Below are 21,442 nucleotides of genomic sequence, written 5' to 3' on the forward strand. Positions count from 1 at the left end.
TTCCCTGCAGGAGGCGCGCAGTGGTGGCGAGTCTGCGTCGTTCTCCATGGGGCCAGAAACATCTCTAAGCCCCGACGTGAGAGCACCTCCCCCACGCCCTCAGTCCACCAGTTCGCCGCGAGCGGAGGCACTCCCGGAAGTTGGAGTTTTCCTCCTCCCGGAGGCTCAGGAGATGAAAAGGGGAACTGTGTTGCCGGGGCCCTTGCTGCAGCAGGGAAGCCTGATTGCGGAGACTGAGGAGGAAGCGGAGGGGGAAGCAGGAACCAAACAGGACGTTGGAAGAGACAGTTTGCCAGTGGGTGAGCTAAATCAACCTAAGTTACACTATCTTCAAATAGAGAAGCCCCAGGAGGTAATATTAGACTCTTTGTGGGATTTAGTGGCTAACTTGGCAAAGTCTATAAGTCCACAGTTACAACAATTTGAAAATAAATTTAACAAACATGAGACTGAAATTAAAGATTTGAAAAGAGAAATTGAGGACTCTAAGACCTCAATACAGAATGTATTTCAAGATATAAAGGTTTCTAAACAAACTATTGAGACATTAATTAAAGATAATACTGATTTAAGAAGGAAAATGGAGGTAATGGAAAATTTTTCCCGGAATAACAATCTTAGGCTGATTAATTTTCCTAAGGTGCCTATGATAGCCCCTAGAGAAATGCTTAAGCGTTATATGATTGAAATATTGGAACTTTCTGAAGAAACATTACCACCATTTACAAAAGTTTATTACCTTCCAAATAAGAAATTGCAACAGCAACAACAACAACAGAATACGGGACAGGACTCTATGAATTTATCTAATATTCTGGAAACATCGGATAAAGAATTGGCGGAACCAGCAACTTTACTCATAACAGTAGTGCTCGCGCCAGATAAAAACTGGTTGCTGAGACTTTTCTTTAAGAATAAACAAAAAGAATTTCTAGGTTATAAAATACAGATGTTCCCAGATTTGGCCAAGGAGACCCAGCGGAGGAGACGTGAATTTTTGCTAAGGAAACCTGGTGTTTTGGCTCTAGGGGCTACGTTTTACTTGCGACATCCATGTAAATGTGTAATTAATTATCGTTCACATAAATTTGTCTTCTTTGAGCCATCTCAACTGACAACCTTTCTATCAACTTCAAGTTTGGAGAAAGGTGGAACATGAGTGCTTAGATTAAGGAAAGGTATATTTTCAGTCTACTAGTAATAATTTACTTAATTTAATTTATCTCAGTATTACTTGCCCACCATCCACCTTGAATCCTATTTGTGGACTTGAGTAGAGATTTAGCTTATATTTGATGTTTGATTGAAGTATTATGTTTAATTATCAATTCTTTAGCTGAATTTCCTTTCTGTACAAGTTATGCTTGATTATATTGAAAAAATTCAATAAATATATATAAATAATAGGATCAAAAGAGATGAAAAGTTGGGGAGTCGTCCGATGAGACTCGGTGCAGCGAAGGTAAAAGGCCAACGCCCGCTTACAGTCAAGAGTGTGAAGCGCCACCTCTCCAGGATGAGAGTGGGGCTTCGGAAAAAACATCGGAAGAACAATGAACTGATTGATATGAAAGTCCGAAACAACCTTGGGCAAGAACTTTGGATGAGTACGGAGGACCACCTTTTCATGATGGAATACAGTAAAAGGTGGGTCCGCAATCAGAGACTGCAGCTCACTGACTCTGCGAGCAGACGTGAGAGCAACCAGGAAAATCACCTTCCAGGTGAGGAACTTCAGATGAGCCTTATCAATGGGTTCAAACGGAGGTTTCATCAATTGAGCCAGAACCACATTACGATCCCAAACCACTGTAGGGGGCTTGAGTGGCGGATGAATATTGAAGAGACCCTTCATAAAGCGGGAAACCATCGGATGGATGGAAAGTGGCTTCCCATCAAGCGGCCGATGAAAGGCAGCAATCGCACTTAGATGGACTCGAATAGATGTTGATTTGAGGTCAGACCGAGACAGGTGGAACAGATAATCAAGCACTGACGGCAAGGAAGCAGAGAGCGGTTCCATGCGGTGCTCAGCACACCATGCAGCAAATCTGGACCATTTTTGGGAATAGCATTGACGAGTGGAGCTCTTCCAAGAGGCCTCCAGAACATCCCTCACCGACTGAGAAAAGTCTAAGGCGGAAGACATGTGGAGAGGAACCAAGCTGTTAAGTGTAGAGACTGCAGATTGGGATACAACAGCGAACCCCGACTCTGAGACAGCAGAGAAGGAAACACAGGCAGAAGCAGAGGCTCCCTGACACTGAGCTGGAGGAGCAGGGAAAACCACGGTTGCCTGGGTCACCGAGGAGCAATCAAGATCATGATTGCACGAACCGACTTGAGGTGTACCAGAGTCCTGAGAATCAGCGGAAAGGGTGGGAACGCATAGAGGAACCCGCCCGTCCAGTCGAGAAGGAAAGCGTCCGCCTCGAGACGATCCCGGGAGAACATCCTCGAGCAGTAGCGAGGCAACTTGTGATTGAGGGGCGAAGTGAACAGATCTACTTGTGGAGTTCCCCACCAAACAAACACCTGCTGCAGAGTCCGAGAATGAAGTGACCATTCGTGCGGCTGAAGAAGGTGACTCAATTTGTCCGCCAGACAATTCTGCTCGCCCTGGATATACACCGCCCGAAGAAAGACGTTGTGGCAGAGCGCCCACCGCCAAAGTCGAAGGGCCTCCTTGCACAGCGAGAGGGAACCCGTCCCCCCTTGCTTGTTCACGTAATACATCGCCACCTGGTTGTCCGTACGCACCAGGACGACGCAATCCTGCAGCAAATGACGAAAGGCCACCATGGCGCAGTAAATGGCCCGGAGCTCCAGAATGTTGATGTGGCAGCGACGGTCTGCACTTGACCACAGACCCTGAGTCCAAAGGCCGTCAAGGTGCGTTCCCCAAGCGTACGCCGAGGAGTCCGTCGTCAGAACCTTCTGATGCAGGGCGTGAGAAAAATCAAACCCCTGGACAGATTGGACGAGTTGGTCCACCAAAGGAGCGATCGTTTCAAGGAGGGAGTCACTGCAACGATCCTGCTGCCACTGAGACGCCAGGGTCCACTGAGGGACACGCAGTTGCAACCTGGCAAACGGCGTGACGTAAACGGTGGAGGCCATGTGTCCCAGAAGGATCATCATCTGCCTGGCTGAAACCGACGACCTCTGCAGCACCAGCTAACTCAGCCGCAGGAGAACGGCTTGCCGCGGCGGAGGCAAGAAGGACCAGAGATGGACCGTGTCCAGCACCGCCCCGATGAACTGTAGGGACTGAGAGGGGCACAACTGGGACTTGGGGAAGTTGATCTCGAACCCCAGACTCTGGAGGAAGGTAAAGCACAGTTACTTACCGTAACAGATGTTATACAGGGACAGCAGGCATATATTCTTACATGTGGGTGACGTCATCTACGGAGCCCCGATGCGGACAGCTTTTTCAAGCAAACTTGATTGAAGAGTTTAAAGTTTGCTCTGCTGCTCCACGCATGTGTGCCTTCCTGCTCCACTAGAGGGCGCGTCCCCTCCTCGTGGTCTCCAGTTCACTTAACCAGCAAAGAAGCCAACTTCGGGGAGGCGGGCGGGTTGTGAGAATATATGCCTGCTGTCCCTGGATAACACCTGTTATGGTAAGTAACTGTGCTTTATCCCAGGACAAGCAGGCATGATATTCTCACATGTGGGTGACCTCCAAGCTAACTGAAAAGGGATGGAGGGAAGTTGGCAATTTAAGAAAACAGATTACGCAATACCAATTGGCCAAACCGGCCATCGCTCCTGGACAATGTATCCAGACAGTAGTGGGAGGTGAAAGTATGAACCGAAGACCATGTGGCAGCCTTGCAGATTTCCTCAATAGGCGTGGACCGGAGGAAGGCTACGGAGGCTGCCATCGCTCGGACCTTATGTCCCGTTACTCGGCCGTGCAGCGCGAGACCAGCCTGAGCGTAGCAAAAGGAAATACAAGCAGCCAACCAGTTGGACCAGGTGCGCTTGGAAACTGGGTGACCCAACCGATTAGGGTCGAAGGACAAAAACAATTGTGGGACTGACCAATGAGACTGAGTGCGTTGAAGGTAAAAGGCCAATGCTCTCTTACAGTCAAGGGTGTGGAGCGCCACCTCTCCGGGGTGAGGGTGGGGCTTTGGGAAAAACACGGGCAAAACAATGGCCTGGTTGAGATGGAAATCAGACACCACTTTGGGCAAGAACTTAGGATGAGTGCGGAGAACCACCTTGTCGTGGTGGAATACAGTGAAAGGCGGGTCCACCACCAGGGCCTGTAGCTCACTAACCCGCCAAGCGGAAGTGAGTGCAAGCAGGAATATCACCTTCCAAGTGAGAAATTTAAGATGGCATTTGTCTAGCGGCTCAAATGGAGGTTTCATGAGTTGAGCCAGAACCACATTAAGGTCCCAAACCACCGGGGGAGGTTTGAGAGGAGGGTGGACATTCAAAAGACCTTTCATGAAACGAGAAACTAAGGGGTGGAGTGAAAGGGCTTTTCCCTCTAGGGGCTGATGAAAGGCAGCAATCGCACTAAGGTGTACTCGAATGGAGTTGGTCTTCAGGCCGGAGTGAGATAAGTGAAATAAATACTCCAGGACCAAAGAGACCGGACCGACACCGGGTCTTGGCTGTGAGAGGAGCACCAGGACGAGAATCTGGTCCACTTTTGGGAATAGCAGATTCTAGTCGAGGCCTTTCTCGAGGCCTCCAATATCTCCTTGACTGATTGAGACATCGGAAGAGAAGTCAGGGGGAAAGAAACCAAGCATTTAGATGAAGAGACTGAAGATTGGGATGTAACAGTGAGCCCTGACTTTGCGATAGCAGAGAGGGAAACAGAGGCAGAGGCAGCGGATCTCTGGCACTGAGTTGCAGTAGAAGGGAAAACCAAGGCTGGCGTGGCCACCGAGGGGTGATCAAGATCAGAGTGGCTCGCACCGATTTGAGGTGGACCAGCATCCGCAGAATCAGAGGAAAAGGCGGAAACGCGTACAGAAATCTTCCCTCCCAATCCAGGAGGAAGGCGTCAACCTCCAAATGGTCCGGGGAGTATATCCGGGAGCAGAAGTGAGGCAGCTTGTGATTGAGGGGGGAGGCGAATAGATCTATCTGAGGCATCCCCCACCTTTCGAACACCTGTCGCAAGGTCTGAGAGTGCAGTGACCACTCGTGCGGTTGGAGGAGGCGGCTGAGTCTGTCTGCCAGACAATTCTGCTCTCCTTGTATGTACACCGCTCGAAGGAAGATGTTGTTTGCGACCGCCCACTTCCAGAGGCGCAGAGCTTCCTGACAGAGGGACCAAGACTCTGTCCCCCCTTGCTTGTTTACGTAGTACATTGCCACCTGGTTGTCGGTCCGGACGAGAACCACCCGGTCGTGTAGCAGATGTTGGAAGGCCACGGCAGCGAGGTAGATGGCCCGAAGTTCCAGCACGTTGATGTGACAGCGACGATCCTCTGCTGACCACATTCCCTGAGTGCGTAGGCCGTCCAGATGAGCCCCCCAAGCGTACTCCTACGAGTCCGTGGTGAGTACCTTGCTGTGTGGAGGGGCTAGAAAGAGCAAACCTTTGGAAAGATTTGAAGAGTCGGCCCACCAGCGGAGCGATCGTTGCAAGGAAGGAGTCACTTGCACGGGGCGGTTGATCGGGTCCCGGTCCTGATGCCATTGAGAGGCCAGAGTCCATTGAGGGATCCGCAGATGGAGACGGGCGAAGGGTATGACGTGGACGGTAGAGGCCAGGTGGCCCAGAAGCGTCATCATCTGCTGCGCTGAGACCGAGGTCAGCAGCGAAATCCGTCGACTCAGACTTACTAACGCCTCCAGACGCAGAGGGGGAAGGAAGGAACGGAGGCGGGTCGTGTCCAGCACGGCTCCGATGAACTGTAATGATTGAGAGGGGTGCAGCTGGGATTTTGGGAAGTTTACCTCGAACCGCAGACCCTGAAGGTAGATAATAGTCTGTCGGGTCGCTGAGATAGCCCCCTCCCTGGACGGGGCTTTGATCAGCCAGTCGTCCAGGTAGGGGAATACCTGAAGACCCTGAGAGCGCAAGGCAGCTGCGACCACCATGAGGCACTTCGTGAAGACCCGAGGTGACGATGCTAGGCCAAAGGGAAGGATTCGGTATTGTAGATGAAGGTCTCCCACCTGAAAATGCAGAAACCTGCGGTGAGCGGGATGCACTGGAACATGTGTGTAGGCCTCCTTCAGATCGAGGGAGCAGAGCCAATCGCCCTCGTCGATCAGAGGATAGAGAATTGGTAGGGAAAGCATTCAAAACTTTTCCCGCACCAGGAATTTGTTGAGTCGTCTCAAGTCTAGAATTGGGCGCAGGTCTCCCGTCTTCTTCAGCACCAGGAAGTAGCGGGAGTAGAACCCTTTCCCCCGTTGGTCGGGGGGAACCTCTTCCACTGCCCGCAGGTGAAGCAGGTCTTGAGCTTCTGAGAGAAGGAGGGGTAACTGAGCCCGATTGGGAGGGCACACTCTTGGAGGGCTGTCTGGAGGAATGTCCCGAAAGTTGAGAGAGTATCCTGATGAGATCACGCCAAGGACCCATGCGTCCGACGTGACTTGTTCCCAGCGAGGGTAGAAGGCTCTGAGGCGACCCCCGATGGGAAGGAGGCCTGGGACTGTGGCGGAGGGGGCCAGCCCCCATCCGCGTATCCCGTCAAAAGGACGGGGATGGTTTGGCAGTTGCCGGCGGTTGGGACTTGGGTGGAGCCCGATGGTGAGCTTGCGGACGTCGAGGTGGAGGCCGCGAAAAGGCAGGGGTAGATTTTTGTGGACAGCGGCGCGGGGGGGGGCCCTGAACGGCCTGGACGCGGGAGGTTTAGGCTTAGGCCTGACGAGGGAGGCAAACGAGCGTTCGTGTTTCGAAAGGCGTTTCGTAGCTGCCTCGATGGTATCGTCAAAAAGTTCTTTGCCCACACAGGGGAGGTTAGCCAACCGGTCGTGTAAGTTGGGGTCCATGTCTACCAGGCACAACCAGGCTAGACGGCGCATGGCGATAGCGAAGGCTGCCACCCTGGAGGAAAGTTCAAAGCCATCATAGGAGCCCCTCGGAGACGATGCCGGGGTACGAGGTACCGATCGATGACGAATCGGCGACCTGGACCCGGACTCCCTCAGCGAAAGCCTGGGACCTCGGTTCGGAGCCCCGGACCGAGGGGGAGATAAGATAATCTGAGGGTTGGAGAGTGATAACTCCGTCACCTTCAGTGGTTCCGCACGAGTCGTCGGGGAACAGCCCCGTAGAGTGGGAGAACTCCGGGCCTTCTTCGAGGTACGGCGGTTCGAGGTATCGATCATTTTGGAGCGACGCTTCGCTCCGCGGCGGTCAGTGGAGGGAGAGCGTCTCGAGCGCCTCGGCGAGGAATCCGAGGAGGATGGGATGTGGCGAGGCTGGCGCACCTTGCCCCAAGGGGGCTCGACGCGAGGCTCAGGCTGGTCCGGCGCACACGAGGTCGAGGCTGGTTGTAGCTGGGCCAGAGCAGCGGATAGCTCCGACGAGATCATCGCCCGGAGCAAGTCCTGGAAAACGGGTATGGACAGCATCGAGGGCATGTCCGATGCCGCATTGCACTCCACCGAGGGCGACCTCGATTTTGAGTATTCCTGGGTGGTGGAGGCACGTCCCGAGGGCTTGGAGGACTTCGCCGGGGCCGAAGGTATGGAACTTCCACCCTGTGCCGCCGGTGTCCCCGAGGCTGGCTTCTTTGCCGGCGCGGATTCTGAAGAAGGAAGAGGAGACTTACCCGGAGCCGAGGCTTTTTGCGTACCCGAGGACTTCGGGGTCGAGTCTTGAGGCGTTGCCGAGGTATTCGGGGCTGAGGCCAAGGCCGGGGCCGAGGCCGACCTCGAGGCCGAGGTGGTCTGGTTGGCGGTAAAAAGATCCGCCATGCAGGCTTTCCTCCGACGGAGGGCCCGGTTCTGAAAAGTAGCGCACTGGGGACAAGAATCGGTTGGATGGGCGGCCCCCAGGCAGAGGATGCACCGGCGATGCGGGTCTGTGATGGAAAGAAGCCGCTCGCACTGGGTGCACTTTTTAAAACCGGTCAGAGGCCGGGACATAGGAAACGAAACTGGCCGCGGCCGGAGTAGCCACGCGGCCACGGCGACCCGGAAGCTTCCGGGTCGGTCCAATGAAGCAGGAACAAATAATAAAACAAGAAAAAACGCGCACTGCGACTTAATCGATAAAAAGAAAAAACAAATCGCGGTGCTAAAAGGCAGTTGGGGCAGAGCCTAAAAATACACGACTTCTAGGCTCAGCGGAAAAATTTGAACTGGAGACCACGAGGAGGGGACGCGCCCTTTAGTGGAGCAGGAAGGCACGCATGCGTGGAGCAGCAGAGCAAACTTAAAAATCTTCAATCAAGTTTGCTTGAAAAAGCTGTCCGCATCGGGGCTCCGTGGATGACGTCACCCACATGTGAGAATATCATGCCTGGTTGTCCTGGGATAATAGTCTGACGGGTTGCTGAAATAACCCCCTCCCTCGACGGGGCCTTGATAAGCCAGTCGTCGAGGTACGGGAAAACATGAAGGCCCCGCGACTGGAGGGCAGCCGCCACCACAACGAGGCACTTCGTAAAGACTCGTGGGGAGGAAGCGAGCCCGAATGGGAGGACCCGATACTGCAAGTGAAGGTTCCCCACCCGAAAGCAGAGAAACCGTCGGGAAGCCGGATGGATCGGAACGTGAGTGTAGGCTTCTTTCAGATCCAGGGAACACAATCAGTCCCCCTCGTCCATCAAAGGATACAAGTTAGGAAGCGAAAGCATGCGGAACTTCTCCCGAACCAGGAACTTGTTCAACTTTCGGAGATCCAGGATAGGACGAAGGTCCCCGGTCTTTTTGGGAACCAGGAAGTACCTGGAATACACTCCCGAGCCCTGCTGACAAGGGGGAACCGGTTCCACCGCCCGGAGACAAAGAAGGGCGTGCGCTGCCTGAAGTAGCAGAGGCAGCTGATCCCCTTCCGTAAGCGACTCTCTCGGAGGCCTATCCGGCGGAAGAGTATGGAAGTTGAGGGAGTAGCCTCCCCGAATGACGGAGAGGACCCAAGAGTCCGAAGTAATCTCCTCCCAATGATGCGCAAAAGCACGCAGACGTCCCCCTATCGGCAGAGGGGAAACCGCCAGGGCGGGGGAGGCCCGCCCGGCAGCGAGTCAAAAGGACGGCGAGGGTTTGGTCGCCGAAGGAGTAGGAGGTTTAGGAGGGGCCCGCTGTTGTTGCGGCCTCCAAGGAGGAGGACGATGAAAGGCAGACGTAGACTTTTGCAGGTATCGCTGTGGAAGCGGGCAGTAGGACTTAGGCGGAGCAGGCTTCGCCTTAGGTCGGACCAAGGAAGCAAAGGAGCATTCATGTTCCGAGAGATGCTTAGTAGCGGCTTTGATGGAATCATTGAACAACTAGTTCCCGAGGCAGGGAAGGTTGGCCAACTGGTCCTGCAGGTTCGGATCCATATCAACGATGCGGTGCCATGCCAGGCGCCGCATGGTGACCGCAAAGGCCAAGACCCTAGATGACAATTCATCCAGGCATCATAGGAGGCCTGGAACATGTACAGCCTCAGCTGTGCTAGAATGTCCACAAACTGGCGAAAATCTGCCCAGCGCTTGGTAGGCAAATCCGCCTTAAAAGAGGGAAGAGCCTTAACACACCACTTGAGATAGGATGTAAAGGTAAAGCTGTAATTCAGAACTCTGTTCGCCATCATAGAGTTATCATAAAGGCGTCTCCCAAACTTGTCCATCGTCCGGCCCTCTCTGCCCGGCGGGACAGCTGCATACACCTTGGAGGGATGAGACTTCTTTAGACTCCACCACCAAAGACTGGTGGGAAAGCTGAGCCTTTTCAAAGCCCTTACAGGGCACCATACGGTATTGAGATTCCATTTTAGATGGAATGGCAGGAATAGCACACGGGGTCTCCAAGTTGCAGAAAAAAGTCTGTTGAAACACCGGGTTCAAGGGAAGCCGCAGGGATTCCCGGGGAGAATAGGGAAGCTCCAACTCCTCCAAATATTCTTTAGTATACTTGGAATCCGACTGGAGGTCCAAGTTCAATGCCTTCCCCATATCCAGAACAAAACGGGTGAAGGAGGAAGGTCTGCTCTCAGATTGGCTCCCCTGGGGGGTAGTCGAGCGAGACCGCAAGGCAGCAGAAAAGGAGGGGGAAGCCTCCCTGGAATACTGTGGAGGGATATCGGAATCCACCCTCCAAGACATCGAAGAAGCCCCGCTAAAGGAGCGGGGGGGGGGGGGGGGGAATCGACGAAAACCGGCGTTTGGAGGTACCCTCGGGGGGGAGGACCCTGGTGTCCGGGCCCTCGAGGCTCCGTAACCCTTCGAGGAGGCTGGATCCCCAGAGGTCAGCGCCTCACGAACAGGAGAGCGCAGCAGATTCGGGTTGGACAAGGTAAGGTCCGAAGCTTTAATGGACCCGGTAGTGTGAGGACCCGGGACCTACCCCCACTTCGAGGGGGATGCCCGGGGACGCTTCGCGAAACGCCTCGATGGATACCTCGATCAAGGTCGATCCGAGGGAGAAGCGTGCCTCAAGGGAAGCGGCGAGGAATCCGACGAGGAGAGCCGCCGAGACCGGCGTACCCATTCCCGAGGAACCTCGACAGGGCACTCAGGCTGGTCAATAGCGCACGAGGTCGAGGCCGGCGCAAGGTGAGCCAACGCTGAGGAGAGCTCCGAGGAAATGATCGCCTTCAACACCTCCTCAAACATCGGCACCGTGACCATGGAAGGCCGAGTAGGTGCAGCAGTGCGTGCCACCGGGGGCGACCTCGAGGAAGAGTATTCCCGTATGGTGGAAGCACGCTTGGAGGACTTCGAAGATGGTCTCGTCGAGGCCTGCGGGACTACACTCACCGCCTGGATGGCCAGAGACTCCGAGGAAGGCTTCTTCGGTAGCTAAACTGAACCTGAAGAAGAAAGAGGGGACTTACCCGGCGCCGTCTTCTAGGCCGAGACCGGGGTCAAAGCAGGAGCGGCCTCCATCGCAAAGAGCTCCTTAATCCGGGCCTCACGGCGGTGAAGAGCCCGAGATTGGAGTGTGGCACAGCGAGGACAGGAGTCCGTCGGGTGATCCGCTCCGAGGCAGAGAATACACCAGTGGTGCGGGTCTGTGATCAAAATAACCTGACCGCACTGGGAACACTTTTTAAACCTGGTGAGAGGCCGGGACATAAGTCAAAAATATGGCCGTGGCCATGCGAGGCCAGGCGGCCACAGCGAACCAGGAGTCCCCGGTCGCCGAAGCAAAACAAAATTTTTTTACAAACGTGGAGAAAAGATAAACAACAAACCGCACAACGACTCCCGAAGAAAATAAAGAAGCTGCGGTGCTAGAAAGGCACTTAGAGAACGCAGAGAAGAGAGACAGGGCTTTCTGGCTCCACGGAAAACTAAGAACTGAAGACCACGAGGAGGGGATGTGCCCTCTAGTGGAGCAGGAAGGCACGCATGCGTGGGCAGTGCTAGCAAACTTGAGATCTTCAATCAAGTTTGCTTGAAACGCTGTCTGCGACGGGGCTCCGTGGATGACGTCACCCACATGTAGAGAATATGCTGCCTGCTTGTCCTGGGATAAACAAAGAAAGGAATATGGAAAGGAATTGCAGAAACCAGTCTCATCTTCTATTGAAAAAAAATGAGGAGAGTAGTGAGCTCAGAAACTTGAGAATCAAGTAAGAGAATAGATGAGAGTAGAGACACTTCACTTCATCTTTGCACTCAAGTCTCTACTCTTCAATCCATCTCAGTGAGACAGATGATGCAACTCATAGCTCACATGGCCTCCACAGCTCATGCAACCCCCTTCGCAAGACTTCATCTCAGAACAGCTCAGTGGACTCTAGCATCTGAATGGTCTCAAGTTCTCAATCCCTTATGAAAGGAAGGAAGGGGGGGGGGGGAAGGAGAAGAGCTACCATAATTTGGTTGTGAAAAGTGGAGAAGTACAGCAAGAAAAAATACATGTAGTAATGGAAGTAAACTGTAGAATAATCAAAATACAGTTGTATTCTGTTCTCAAATTTATTTTCTTTTAATGAGAATAGAAAAAAAAGAAACAAACTAGACAATAAAGTCAAGCCTATTAATGAACTGCTTGATACCAAACTATTAGTTTACCCCTGAAGTTAAAGATATCAACTGAAGGTGAAGGAACACCATAGAGTTGAAGGCGACCAAATAAAGGCAATGTGCCTGTGAGTTAGAGTTGCTTCATAGGTTTTTATTAAGAAGCAAGAGAGGTAGGCAGAGCTACACAAAGAAGGTGGCCACAAAGCAACAGAGAGAAATAGAGTAACCATGCGACCAGTATTATACACAGATAATATGAGAGTAAAAGAAACTCTGCAAGAAAGGATAGCAAGGCTGGCAATAGAACAGAAAGTTCAGTAGCCCAGCGGAAAGGAATCGTAGACTCAGTACGAGGCATTAATTTTGCATTGTAGTAGTAGAAGCCAGATAAACCATGGAGAGCACTTACTATTGGGAACTTTAATTCCAGCTGAAAACATGTGATAGATACTAAGAGTGGAAGAAATCAGACACATTGTCGTAGGGGAATGAAAACTAATAGTACCACACAGGAAATGCACAGAATTGACTTTGGAACCTTGAAGAGGGAGTGCATAATAGTTACTGCAAACAGCACAGAGCTCCTAAGTAAAAGAAATAAGTGAAATGTAACTTGGAGTGATTGCAACGATCTATAAAACCAATATCACAGGATGTGAATGGTAGCATTGTCAGATAACCAAGATAGATTTTGATTGGAAATCCTTTGAAGTTCAGCGTACTGTAGTCACCAGCAGAGATTTCGATTTATATAGCTGATGGAGAGAGTTTACATGCTCTCGGCCTTAGCCAAGAAGGAAGCCCTGTTGGTTCTTGTGAGCCACAGAGAAAAATGGAAGGTCAGGGACGAAGATTACTTTAACAGAGAAATATAACACATCAGCAGGGTAGGGACTTGGAACCGATAATAGAACTGAAATTGAATTTGGATCAGGGTCGGTTTACAGAGCCCTGCACGTGATCACTGAGCAATGGTGCCAACATGCACTCTTGTCTCTGTTCTTAGATATACTACATAGCAGTAGAGAACAATAAAGCTCCAAAGGGTAACGATATATAATTCAGTATGTCCCTTTTCAGCAGAAGCCTAGCTGCAGAAAAAAAAGGGGTAATTTAGAAGTACCGAATGGATGTCGAAAATATGAGTGTGAACCTGTTAATAATCTAGTTAGCTGGTACTGAACATCCCAGAATGGACGAGGAAAGTTTAAGAACAGATCTAAGATTATAAAGGTAAAAAAGGATCCTAAATAGGATGTGTACTGGCCTCCTCCTCTCCTACAGCCAAGTTCCAAGAAGGAGATGGACTGAAGGTTGATCTGGACATTGTCCGTTTGACATTAGAAAAAGGACAGTAGAGTAGGATATTCCAAAAGAATAGTGTGAATATCTCCTGGAATACTTATTAGCATTAATGGTACAGTATTAAATGTTATGTATTGAGTAATCTGGTTGATCCTGCTTAGGGAACTGAATTAGTGAATCGTCTATATAATATTTTACATCTTCAAGCCTCAGCAGAGAATATGGATGAAACAGACAGTTAAGGGAAAGAAGACAATCAACGTGAGAGGTTGTACCACAATAGTGACTCTTTTTGACAATGGAAAAAATGTGGGAGGGGATCCAACTTAACAGGCTCTACACCCAGATTAGAACCCTCCATTAGAATCCTGGTAATGTAATATAGCAGAGTTGTTGTGATGGATTGGATAGACGATCCATCCTAAGTCATTCTACAGGTTATGATCACATGATGGAGTAACAAATGAGTCATGCCATGCTTAATAGGGTCCAAACTAAGCAGAAAAAACATGTCCTGTTTACTTCATGGTTATAGTGCACAAAAAAAAGGGGAATATCACTTTATAGGCTCTACACCACAGGTGTCAAAGTCGGTCCTCGAGGGCCGGAATCCAGTCGGGTTTTCAGGATTTCCCCAATGAATCTGCATGAGATCTGTTTGCATGCACTGCTTTCAATGCATATTCATTGGGGAAATCCAGAAAACCCGACTGGATTCCGGCCCTCGAGGAGGGACTTTGACACCCCTGCTCTACACCCATGGCGGATCCCTGAAATAGTATCAATGGTGCTGTGAATGTGAGTATGCGCAGTGGAGAACCATGAGTAAAAGTTCCAGTTTCAAAGTGGCAATCATGGAGTAACAATGATGCAGCCCAGGAAGCTCAGTATGTTAGAGCTGGAAATCGGGAAACTCAATTGAGGGTCGATACAGGCAAATATGCTGGGAGCAACAGTAAGGGAAAGAAGAGTCCAGTTCTTAAAGAGCGCATCCTGAGTACAGATGGAACTAAAGAAGTCTATCACAATTGAAGAGATCAAGTATCAGTGGTCTGGACTCCGTATCTGACAATTATGTGCCTCAGGAAAGCTCTAAGACATACTGAAGGAAAAAGAGAAGAAGAGAGGGATTTGAAGGAATGTCATAGGATCCTGGAGCAAATAATGTAGATCAGGGGTAGGGAACTCCGGTCCTTGAGAGCCGTATTCCAGTCGGGTTTTCAGGATTTCCCCATTGAATATACATTGAAAGCAGTGCATGCAAATAGATCTCATGCATATTCATTGGGGAAATCCTGAAAACCCAACTGGCTCTCGAGGATCGGAGTTCCCTACCCCTAATGTAGATTCACACTCAGTGCTTTCAGAAATATGCATGAAGACAGGTCAGATGGCATAAGTAGAATCCTAGATGTTTCGGGATTGAGAGCGTCAAGAAGTATTCTTTCAAGTTTTCGATGGGGAGCTTCCATGTCTACTGGAAAAGTGTCAATAGTGGTGTGTCAGTGTAGACCTGGTAGAGAATGACATGGTGGCTGTTACCTGCGGCTAGTCCTGGGTAGCCATGGGTAACCCGCTGAAACTAGGAGGGAAAAGTGCTCACTGTGGGTACGGGGACAAGGCCATCCACCGCCTCGTGGAGCGGTGAATGGCCTTGTCCCCGCAGTTAAGGGAGGGAACGCGCGCGGTCACCAATCATGCACGGCCCCCTCCCTCCTTCCTGCCCACCTGAATCTATCTATCTATCTCCCTCCCTCCCCCTTACCTTCGCAGCGCGTTTTGTGTAACTTCTTTACAAAGCTGTCGGAGTTGCGTCAGAAGAGAAGCTTCCGCCCATACACGCATGCTACTGTTTGCAGGCTTCGACAGCTTTGAAGAAGTTACTCAAAACACGCCATGAAGGTAAAAAGGAGGGAGCGAGATAGATAGATTCAGGTAGGTAGGTAGGAAGGAGGGAGGGGGCCGCGTGAGGGGTGCCAAAGGGCGGTGGAGGAAAGGAACAGACGCAGAAAGGGGGGTGGAGAGGAAAAGACGCTGAAAGGGCATGGGTAAGACAGAGTGGGGAGAAGACGCTGAAGGGAAATGGGGAAGACAGAGTGAGGAGAAGACGCTGAAGGGAATGGGGAAGAGAGAGAGTGGGAAGAAGCAGCTGGAAGGGAAGAAGACAGAGATGCCAGACTATGGGGGAGTGGAGGGAAGAAGATGGGTGTCATACCAATTGGGGGGGTGAAGGGAGAGGCACAGTAACAGAGCAAATGGAAGACGCAGAGAGAAGACAGACAGTGGATGGAAGGAATTGAATGAGAAGATGAAGGAAGCAGAAACCAGATAACAAAGGTCGAAAAAAAATTCCTATTTATTTATTTATTTTGCTTTAGGATAAAGTAGTATTTATAAAAATTTATAAACAAAGCCCTGCCAGCTGAACATCTCTTTCTCTAGTTCAGCAGCCAGAACTTTGATTTATAAGGAAGGAATAAGCTAAATATTGCAGTACTGAGGCTTGTATGGATGCTGCGGGGACAGTTGTCGTGGGGTGGGGACAGTGGTTGCAGGGACAGGGCGGGAACAGTGGTCACGGGGACAGAGATGGTTGTCGCAGGGACAGGGCAGTGACGGGGACAAATTTTTTCCCCATGTCATTCTCTAATCGGTACCATGTAGCTTCAAATTGCTGTACTTAGGCTGGGCCGGTACCAAGGGAAACAATGTAATCACCAGTATTGAGTGCAATTTATGTCACTGAGCTCCCTTCAGCAAAACTCATTGAGTTGTTCCTTAAAGATTTGCACCAGTACCTTTTGGTCAATAGCTGGCACTATCGGTGCAGCAGCTGCAGCACTGGATCGATGGCGTCAAGGGAAAGAAAAATCATAACGTGATGATGTTCCCTTGAGATCTCGATGATCATCAATGCTGTGATTAAAAAACTGGAGTTGGTACCCTTGGCCTGTACATGCTACATTCAGCATGGGCTGGTACCGAGGGATTCGAAGTTAGCAGCAGGGTCGCTTGCAAGCGATATTCAGTTAATCCTGGAAATAGTTCACCGGTACCATTGGCACATCCATGGGTACCTACAATGCTGTCAAGGCTAACTCAATGTAGCTCCTTTGATGCTGAAGAAACAATGAATAGATGCACTGTCGATGTATGAAGAGGAGGCACCAGTACCATATATCGCTAGCTGGTACAGAAGGTGCAGCAGTTGTTGAAGCAAGGTTACCTCAATAGGCGATGTGCTTCAGAAATGACAACCTGCATTGAAGAACGATGGCGTCGATGAAAGGCATGCATCAAATAGGCTCGATGCCAGATATGCTAATGAAGCTATTTGAAGTCGATGCCCTCTGCGATGACGTCAATGAAAAGCATACATCAAATAGACTTGATAGTAAATATGCCACAGATACTATTCGATGTTGATGTTCACCAGTATCATAAGAACATAAGAAATGCCGCTGCTGGGTCAGACCAGTGGTCCATCGTGCCCAGCAGTCCACTCCTGTGATGGCCCCCAGGTCAAAGACTAGCGCCCTAACTGAGACCAGCCCCACCTGCGCACTCTCTGGTTCCGCTGGAACTTGTCTAACTGTCTTGAATCCCTGGAGGGTGTTTTCCCCTACGAGCCTCTGGAAGAGCGTTCCAGTTTTCCACCACTCTCTGGGTGAAAAAGAATTTCCTTACGTTTGTACGGAATCTATCCCCTTTTAACTTTAGAGAGTGCCCTCTCATTCTCCCTACCTTGGAGAGGGTGAACAACCTGTCTTTATCTACTAAGTCTATTCTCTTCAGTTTCCCTAATCTCTCACTGTATGACAACTCCTCCAGCCCCTTAACCATTCTAGTCGCTCTTCTCTGGACCCTTTTGAGTAGTACTGTGTCCTTCTTCAAGTATCGACTGGAATCGGCACTGTCCAAGTAGCTGGAAATTCGACTCCAAGCCTAATATTTCTAAAAGAGAGGAAGAAAACATTCTGGTAGTTTGTTATTATTGGTTTTCTCCTTCTAGTTCTTTATTTGTATATTGTGCTGGAGTCAGGGCCAGCTGGAAGGACGAGACCGTGATGGAGTAGAAAGAAGGCTGAAAAACCATTGACGCCGACGGCAGAGGCAAAGGTTTCTGTAAGTTGTCTAAGGGCCCTTTGACACCGAAACACATTAATTAAATTAATTTTTTTAAAAAAATAAGGTAGTAGAAACAACGAATAAGTATGAAAATAATTGAAAAAAGAAGCAGGAAGGCAAACTTGAGGGAATGAAGATAGGATACCTTGTCTTCACTCCACGGAAAACGAAAAATTGACGACCTAACAAGCCGACGTTGGGCGGGAAGGCACTTGTGCATGCACGGTGCGGGCCAGGATGAACTTTCTAAAAATCTTAAAGTGGCAATACACTTTTACCATTGTCCATACTGGGCTCCGTAGATGACGTCACCCACATATTAGAATATGCTGCTTGCTTGTCTAAGGATAATTACCGGTACGCATTTTTTAAGACTATGGGATGGGTGGTATTGGAGGCTATATCATGATTGTAAAATTTTTGTTAAATAATTTTTATTAGGTTCACAACAACACAACCAAATTAAAAGAACTCAAGGCAAGATACCACAACAGCACCATGGCACACCACCGAGGCGGGGGAGGGGGGGAAACCCACATACTCGGGTTTTGATTCTATAAAAGGCACCAAGCCAACTTAGGTGCCTAAGTTATTTCAAAAGTTTAATTGGTGCTTTCAGGTAGATGCCTACCAAAACATGGATGTGGTAGGGGCAGATTATCAGTGGATTTTGTGTGTAGGTTCCTAAAGTGAACTTAAGCGCTGGTATTTAGGCCAGGAAAACCCTGGCATAAATAGGGGGCACTTAAGTCCTCATTAGATATGATTCTATAAACAGCACCTAATTAAAGATTGACAAGTACTAGGTACCATGTTCTTTGATGCCTATGTTTTAGGTGTGTTTTATAGAATCCTGGCCTGGGTTTAAACCCCCACCCCCCCCTTCTCAGATATCCCAAACCCACCCATGATTTTTATCTTAATCTCAGGGGTGGGGGAATTTGATTTTGTTGATGGAAGCACAACTAGGATGCCTAATACCTTTGCACTGGCCCAGCTACCATCATCTCAAAAATATTGAAGAAAAAAATTTGATTGCAGTTGGCTGCTTAATTGGCTCCAGTATTTTACAAAAGGCTCCCTGTTCAACAGATCCTTAAAGTATCTGTGGAATTGTAAATATGCTGACCTGGACATACCAAGCATACCTTGACATCCTATGCAAAGTATGGTTTGTGTGTCACACTGTTATTGAACCTATTATGTATGAACCTCTTTAGTACAAAGTCATAAAATTGTGTGTCCATATTGTATATTGAATTCTATATTATATAGATTTTTAATCTTTGACAGTAAAAGGACCAAAAAGAATCTTTCCTCAGCTCATGGTAAACCCTGCGTTGCTCAGCTCCTGATCTGAAAAATCTGCAAAGCTGTCATTAAGTTTCCATGACTTAATAGAACAAATTTACACTCAAAATTTCTTTAAAAAGATTGTTCCTTTCAGTAATCTATAACATCAGTGTCTTATGTGGCCATTTTTCTAAATTTATAATACTGAAAACACACACAAAAAAACCCTACAGCAACAAAGAACCGACAAACCTACAAATATATTCAGTGTTAAAAAAGCAGAGATTTGCTTAACTTTCTAGCTAAACATATAAATTATGTGTGGGAAACAGAAGCAAAAATTATTCAGCAACATCATCAACACTAAAACTCTCCATATACACAAGTGCAAATGATGACTCCATTGACTAGCATAATTAGGGACATGCGCAAAGATGTCGTGACCGCCAATCACTGCTGTGCACGCGCAGCTATGCTTTACTCCCAGGACATCTGTATTGCAGCGCACGCGCAGCTCAGAGAACAACGAGTCTCGGATTAAACAGCAAGCACGCGCATTTCCCATGGTAGAGCTCCAGCCGCTGCAGGGGGCGAGCATGCGCACCGGTAGGTCCTTCCGCCACCGTGGGTCGCAGGCATGCGCGATAGCGCAGACACTTCCCGACAAGGGCCTAGAGCATGCGCAAGTTGAAGTCAGGCTGGTGCGTTTCAAAATTTGCGCATGCGTTCCAGTAAGCTATGAGACCACAGCCCCGCTGGTAGAGGAAAAAAGAGAAATCACCTCAGAGTTACGTCAAGAAAAGACGCCTTTGCCAAAGCGAAACAAGCGGCGTCCACCATCCCATTGTTTTAAATAAGAGTGCTAGTTAAACTTTTACTCACTGTCGATTCGCCCCGCAAATGGACGGGGGCCCTTTTCCCACCTTTTCTCTCAGAATACGTCGGCGCGCGCGGCTGCCGTGATTCCATCCATCTTGAATTTGACGTCATCCCACACCAGAGATGAGGTCATCGCATGGAGCGCTCGTCACGTGCGCAGACTTCCGATTGGTTGGGCTAGCCGAGGGGGTTGGGCAGGTATATTCGCTGGCTCGCGCGCCTTAAATTGGGAAAGTCCCGGGCTAGATTCTATTTATGTCGGCTTGTGGCGCTAGAATTGCTGTGCGCGTGTCTGTATGGTAGTTCTGCGTGATTCAGCTTTGGAGACATTGGGTGTGCGGCTGTGAAGTATTCCTCATAGCTCTACGGGGCTACAGGAGGCCGACGGGATTGAAAAATAATTGTCATCATGCTTCTCTCCTCTTGATTAAATACATGTTTCTTTTACAGAGAAAGAACTAATTGTATTTCATTTTGAAACAGTGATGCATTAGTGTCTAAAAGTTTTTGGCGGAAAATTTGTGTTTAAGATTGCAGCCCTGTCTAGGATACTTGCTCTCCAAATCGGGATGGTGGTTCGAATCCCCTTTAGATCCAGTAATGAGGAAAGAGATGAGGGAAATCACTTCCCACCAAGTGTCTCAATAATATCATGTTTAAGAGACAGAAACTTTCCCTTAGATGATTTGTTTTCCTCTAGAAAACTAGATGCCACTACTCAGAAGTGCAAGGCTATCTGATCTGGGCATGGGATTACTTTTCAGACCCTACAGTAGTCCAATCCAAATAAGCCACTAGAGCAGTGGTCTCAAACTTGCGGCCTGCCAGGTACTATTTTGAGGCCCTTGGTATGTTTATCATAATCACAAAAGTAAAATAAAACAGTTTCTTGATCATATGTCTCTTTAGCTATAAATTACAATATCAATATTAAGACTTAGCTGAAAGGAAAGATGTATAAACTATAAAGAGTTTACCTCATGCAAAATTGTCATTTCTTTATTAACTATTTTTTCTGAGGCTCTCCCACATACCTAAAAATCCAAAATGTGGCCCTGCACTAGAGCTATCAAGTTATTCAGTTCCAGGAGGGAGAGATTTTGGCCAGCTCTGGTTTAAAACTTAACATCCCACCGTAGTGTGGTATTTGAAGACCCTGATTCTACCCATTGAAATTAGCTTTGCAGGTTCTAATGCTTAAGTAAAGGTACAGTGACAAATACAGTGGTACCTTGGTTTGCGAGCATAATGCGTTCCAGAAGAATCAGAATCAGAATTTAGAATCAGAAAATAATATTAAAGATTGAACTAGGCCAGTTACTGGGCAGACTTGTACGGTCTGTGTCTGTGTATGGCCGTTTGGAGGAGGATGGGCAGGGGAGGGCTTCAATGGCTGGGAGGGTGTAGATGGGCTGGAGTAAGTCTTAACAGAGATTTCGGCAGTTGGAACCCAAGCACAGTACCGGGTAAAGCTTTGGATTCTCGCCCAGAAATAGCTAAGAAGAAAAAAAAAAAAAAAAAAAAAATTTTTTAAATTGAATCAGGTTGGGCAGACTGGATGGACCATTCGGGTCTTTATCTGCCGTCATCTACTATGTTACTATGTTACTATGTTTAGAAGCATGCTCGTAAAGCAAAGCACTCGTATATCAAACCGAATTTCCCCATAGGAAGTAAGAGAAACTCGGATGATTGGGTCAACATCCCAAAAACAGACCCCCCCCTCC

The 21,442-nt window shown here is 49.1% G+C and overlaps 1 protein-coding gene across 3 annotated transcripts in view; it reads right to left on the reverse strand.

The window, feature by feature from the left end:
• The window catches only part of ZBTB21 (zinc finger and BTB domain containing 21), a 41,773-nt gene extending 21,896 nt beyond the window's left edge, over positions 1 to 19,877 (reverse strand). The window contains exon 1 of one of the 3 annotated variants that reach the window (XM_033943142.1): positions 19,719 to 19,877. Coding sequence is in view for 1 of the 3 variants with exons in the window: in XM_033943141.1 (XP_033799032.1) it covers positions 19,618 to 19,676 (59 nt within the window). In the remaining 2 variants the exon portion in view is untranslated. Of the gene's footprint in view, positions 1 to 19,617 lie in introns of all 3 variants that reach the window. The other 2 variants (XM_033943143.1, XM_033943141.1) reach the window with 2 other exon arrangements.
• Positions 19,878 to 21,442: the final 1,565 nt, after the last annotated feature.

The sequence above is a fragment of the Geotrypetes seraphini genome, chromosome 4, assembly GCF_902459505.1.
Source record: "Geotrypetes seraphini chromosome 4, aGeoSer1.1, whole genome shotgun sequence".
NCBI lineage: Eukaryota > Metazoa > Chordata > Amphibia > Gymnophiona > Dermophiidae > Geotrypetes > Geotrypetes seraphini.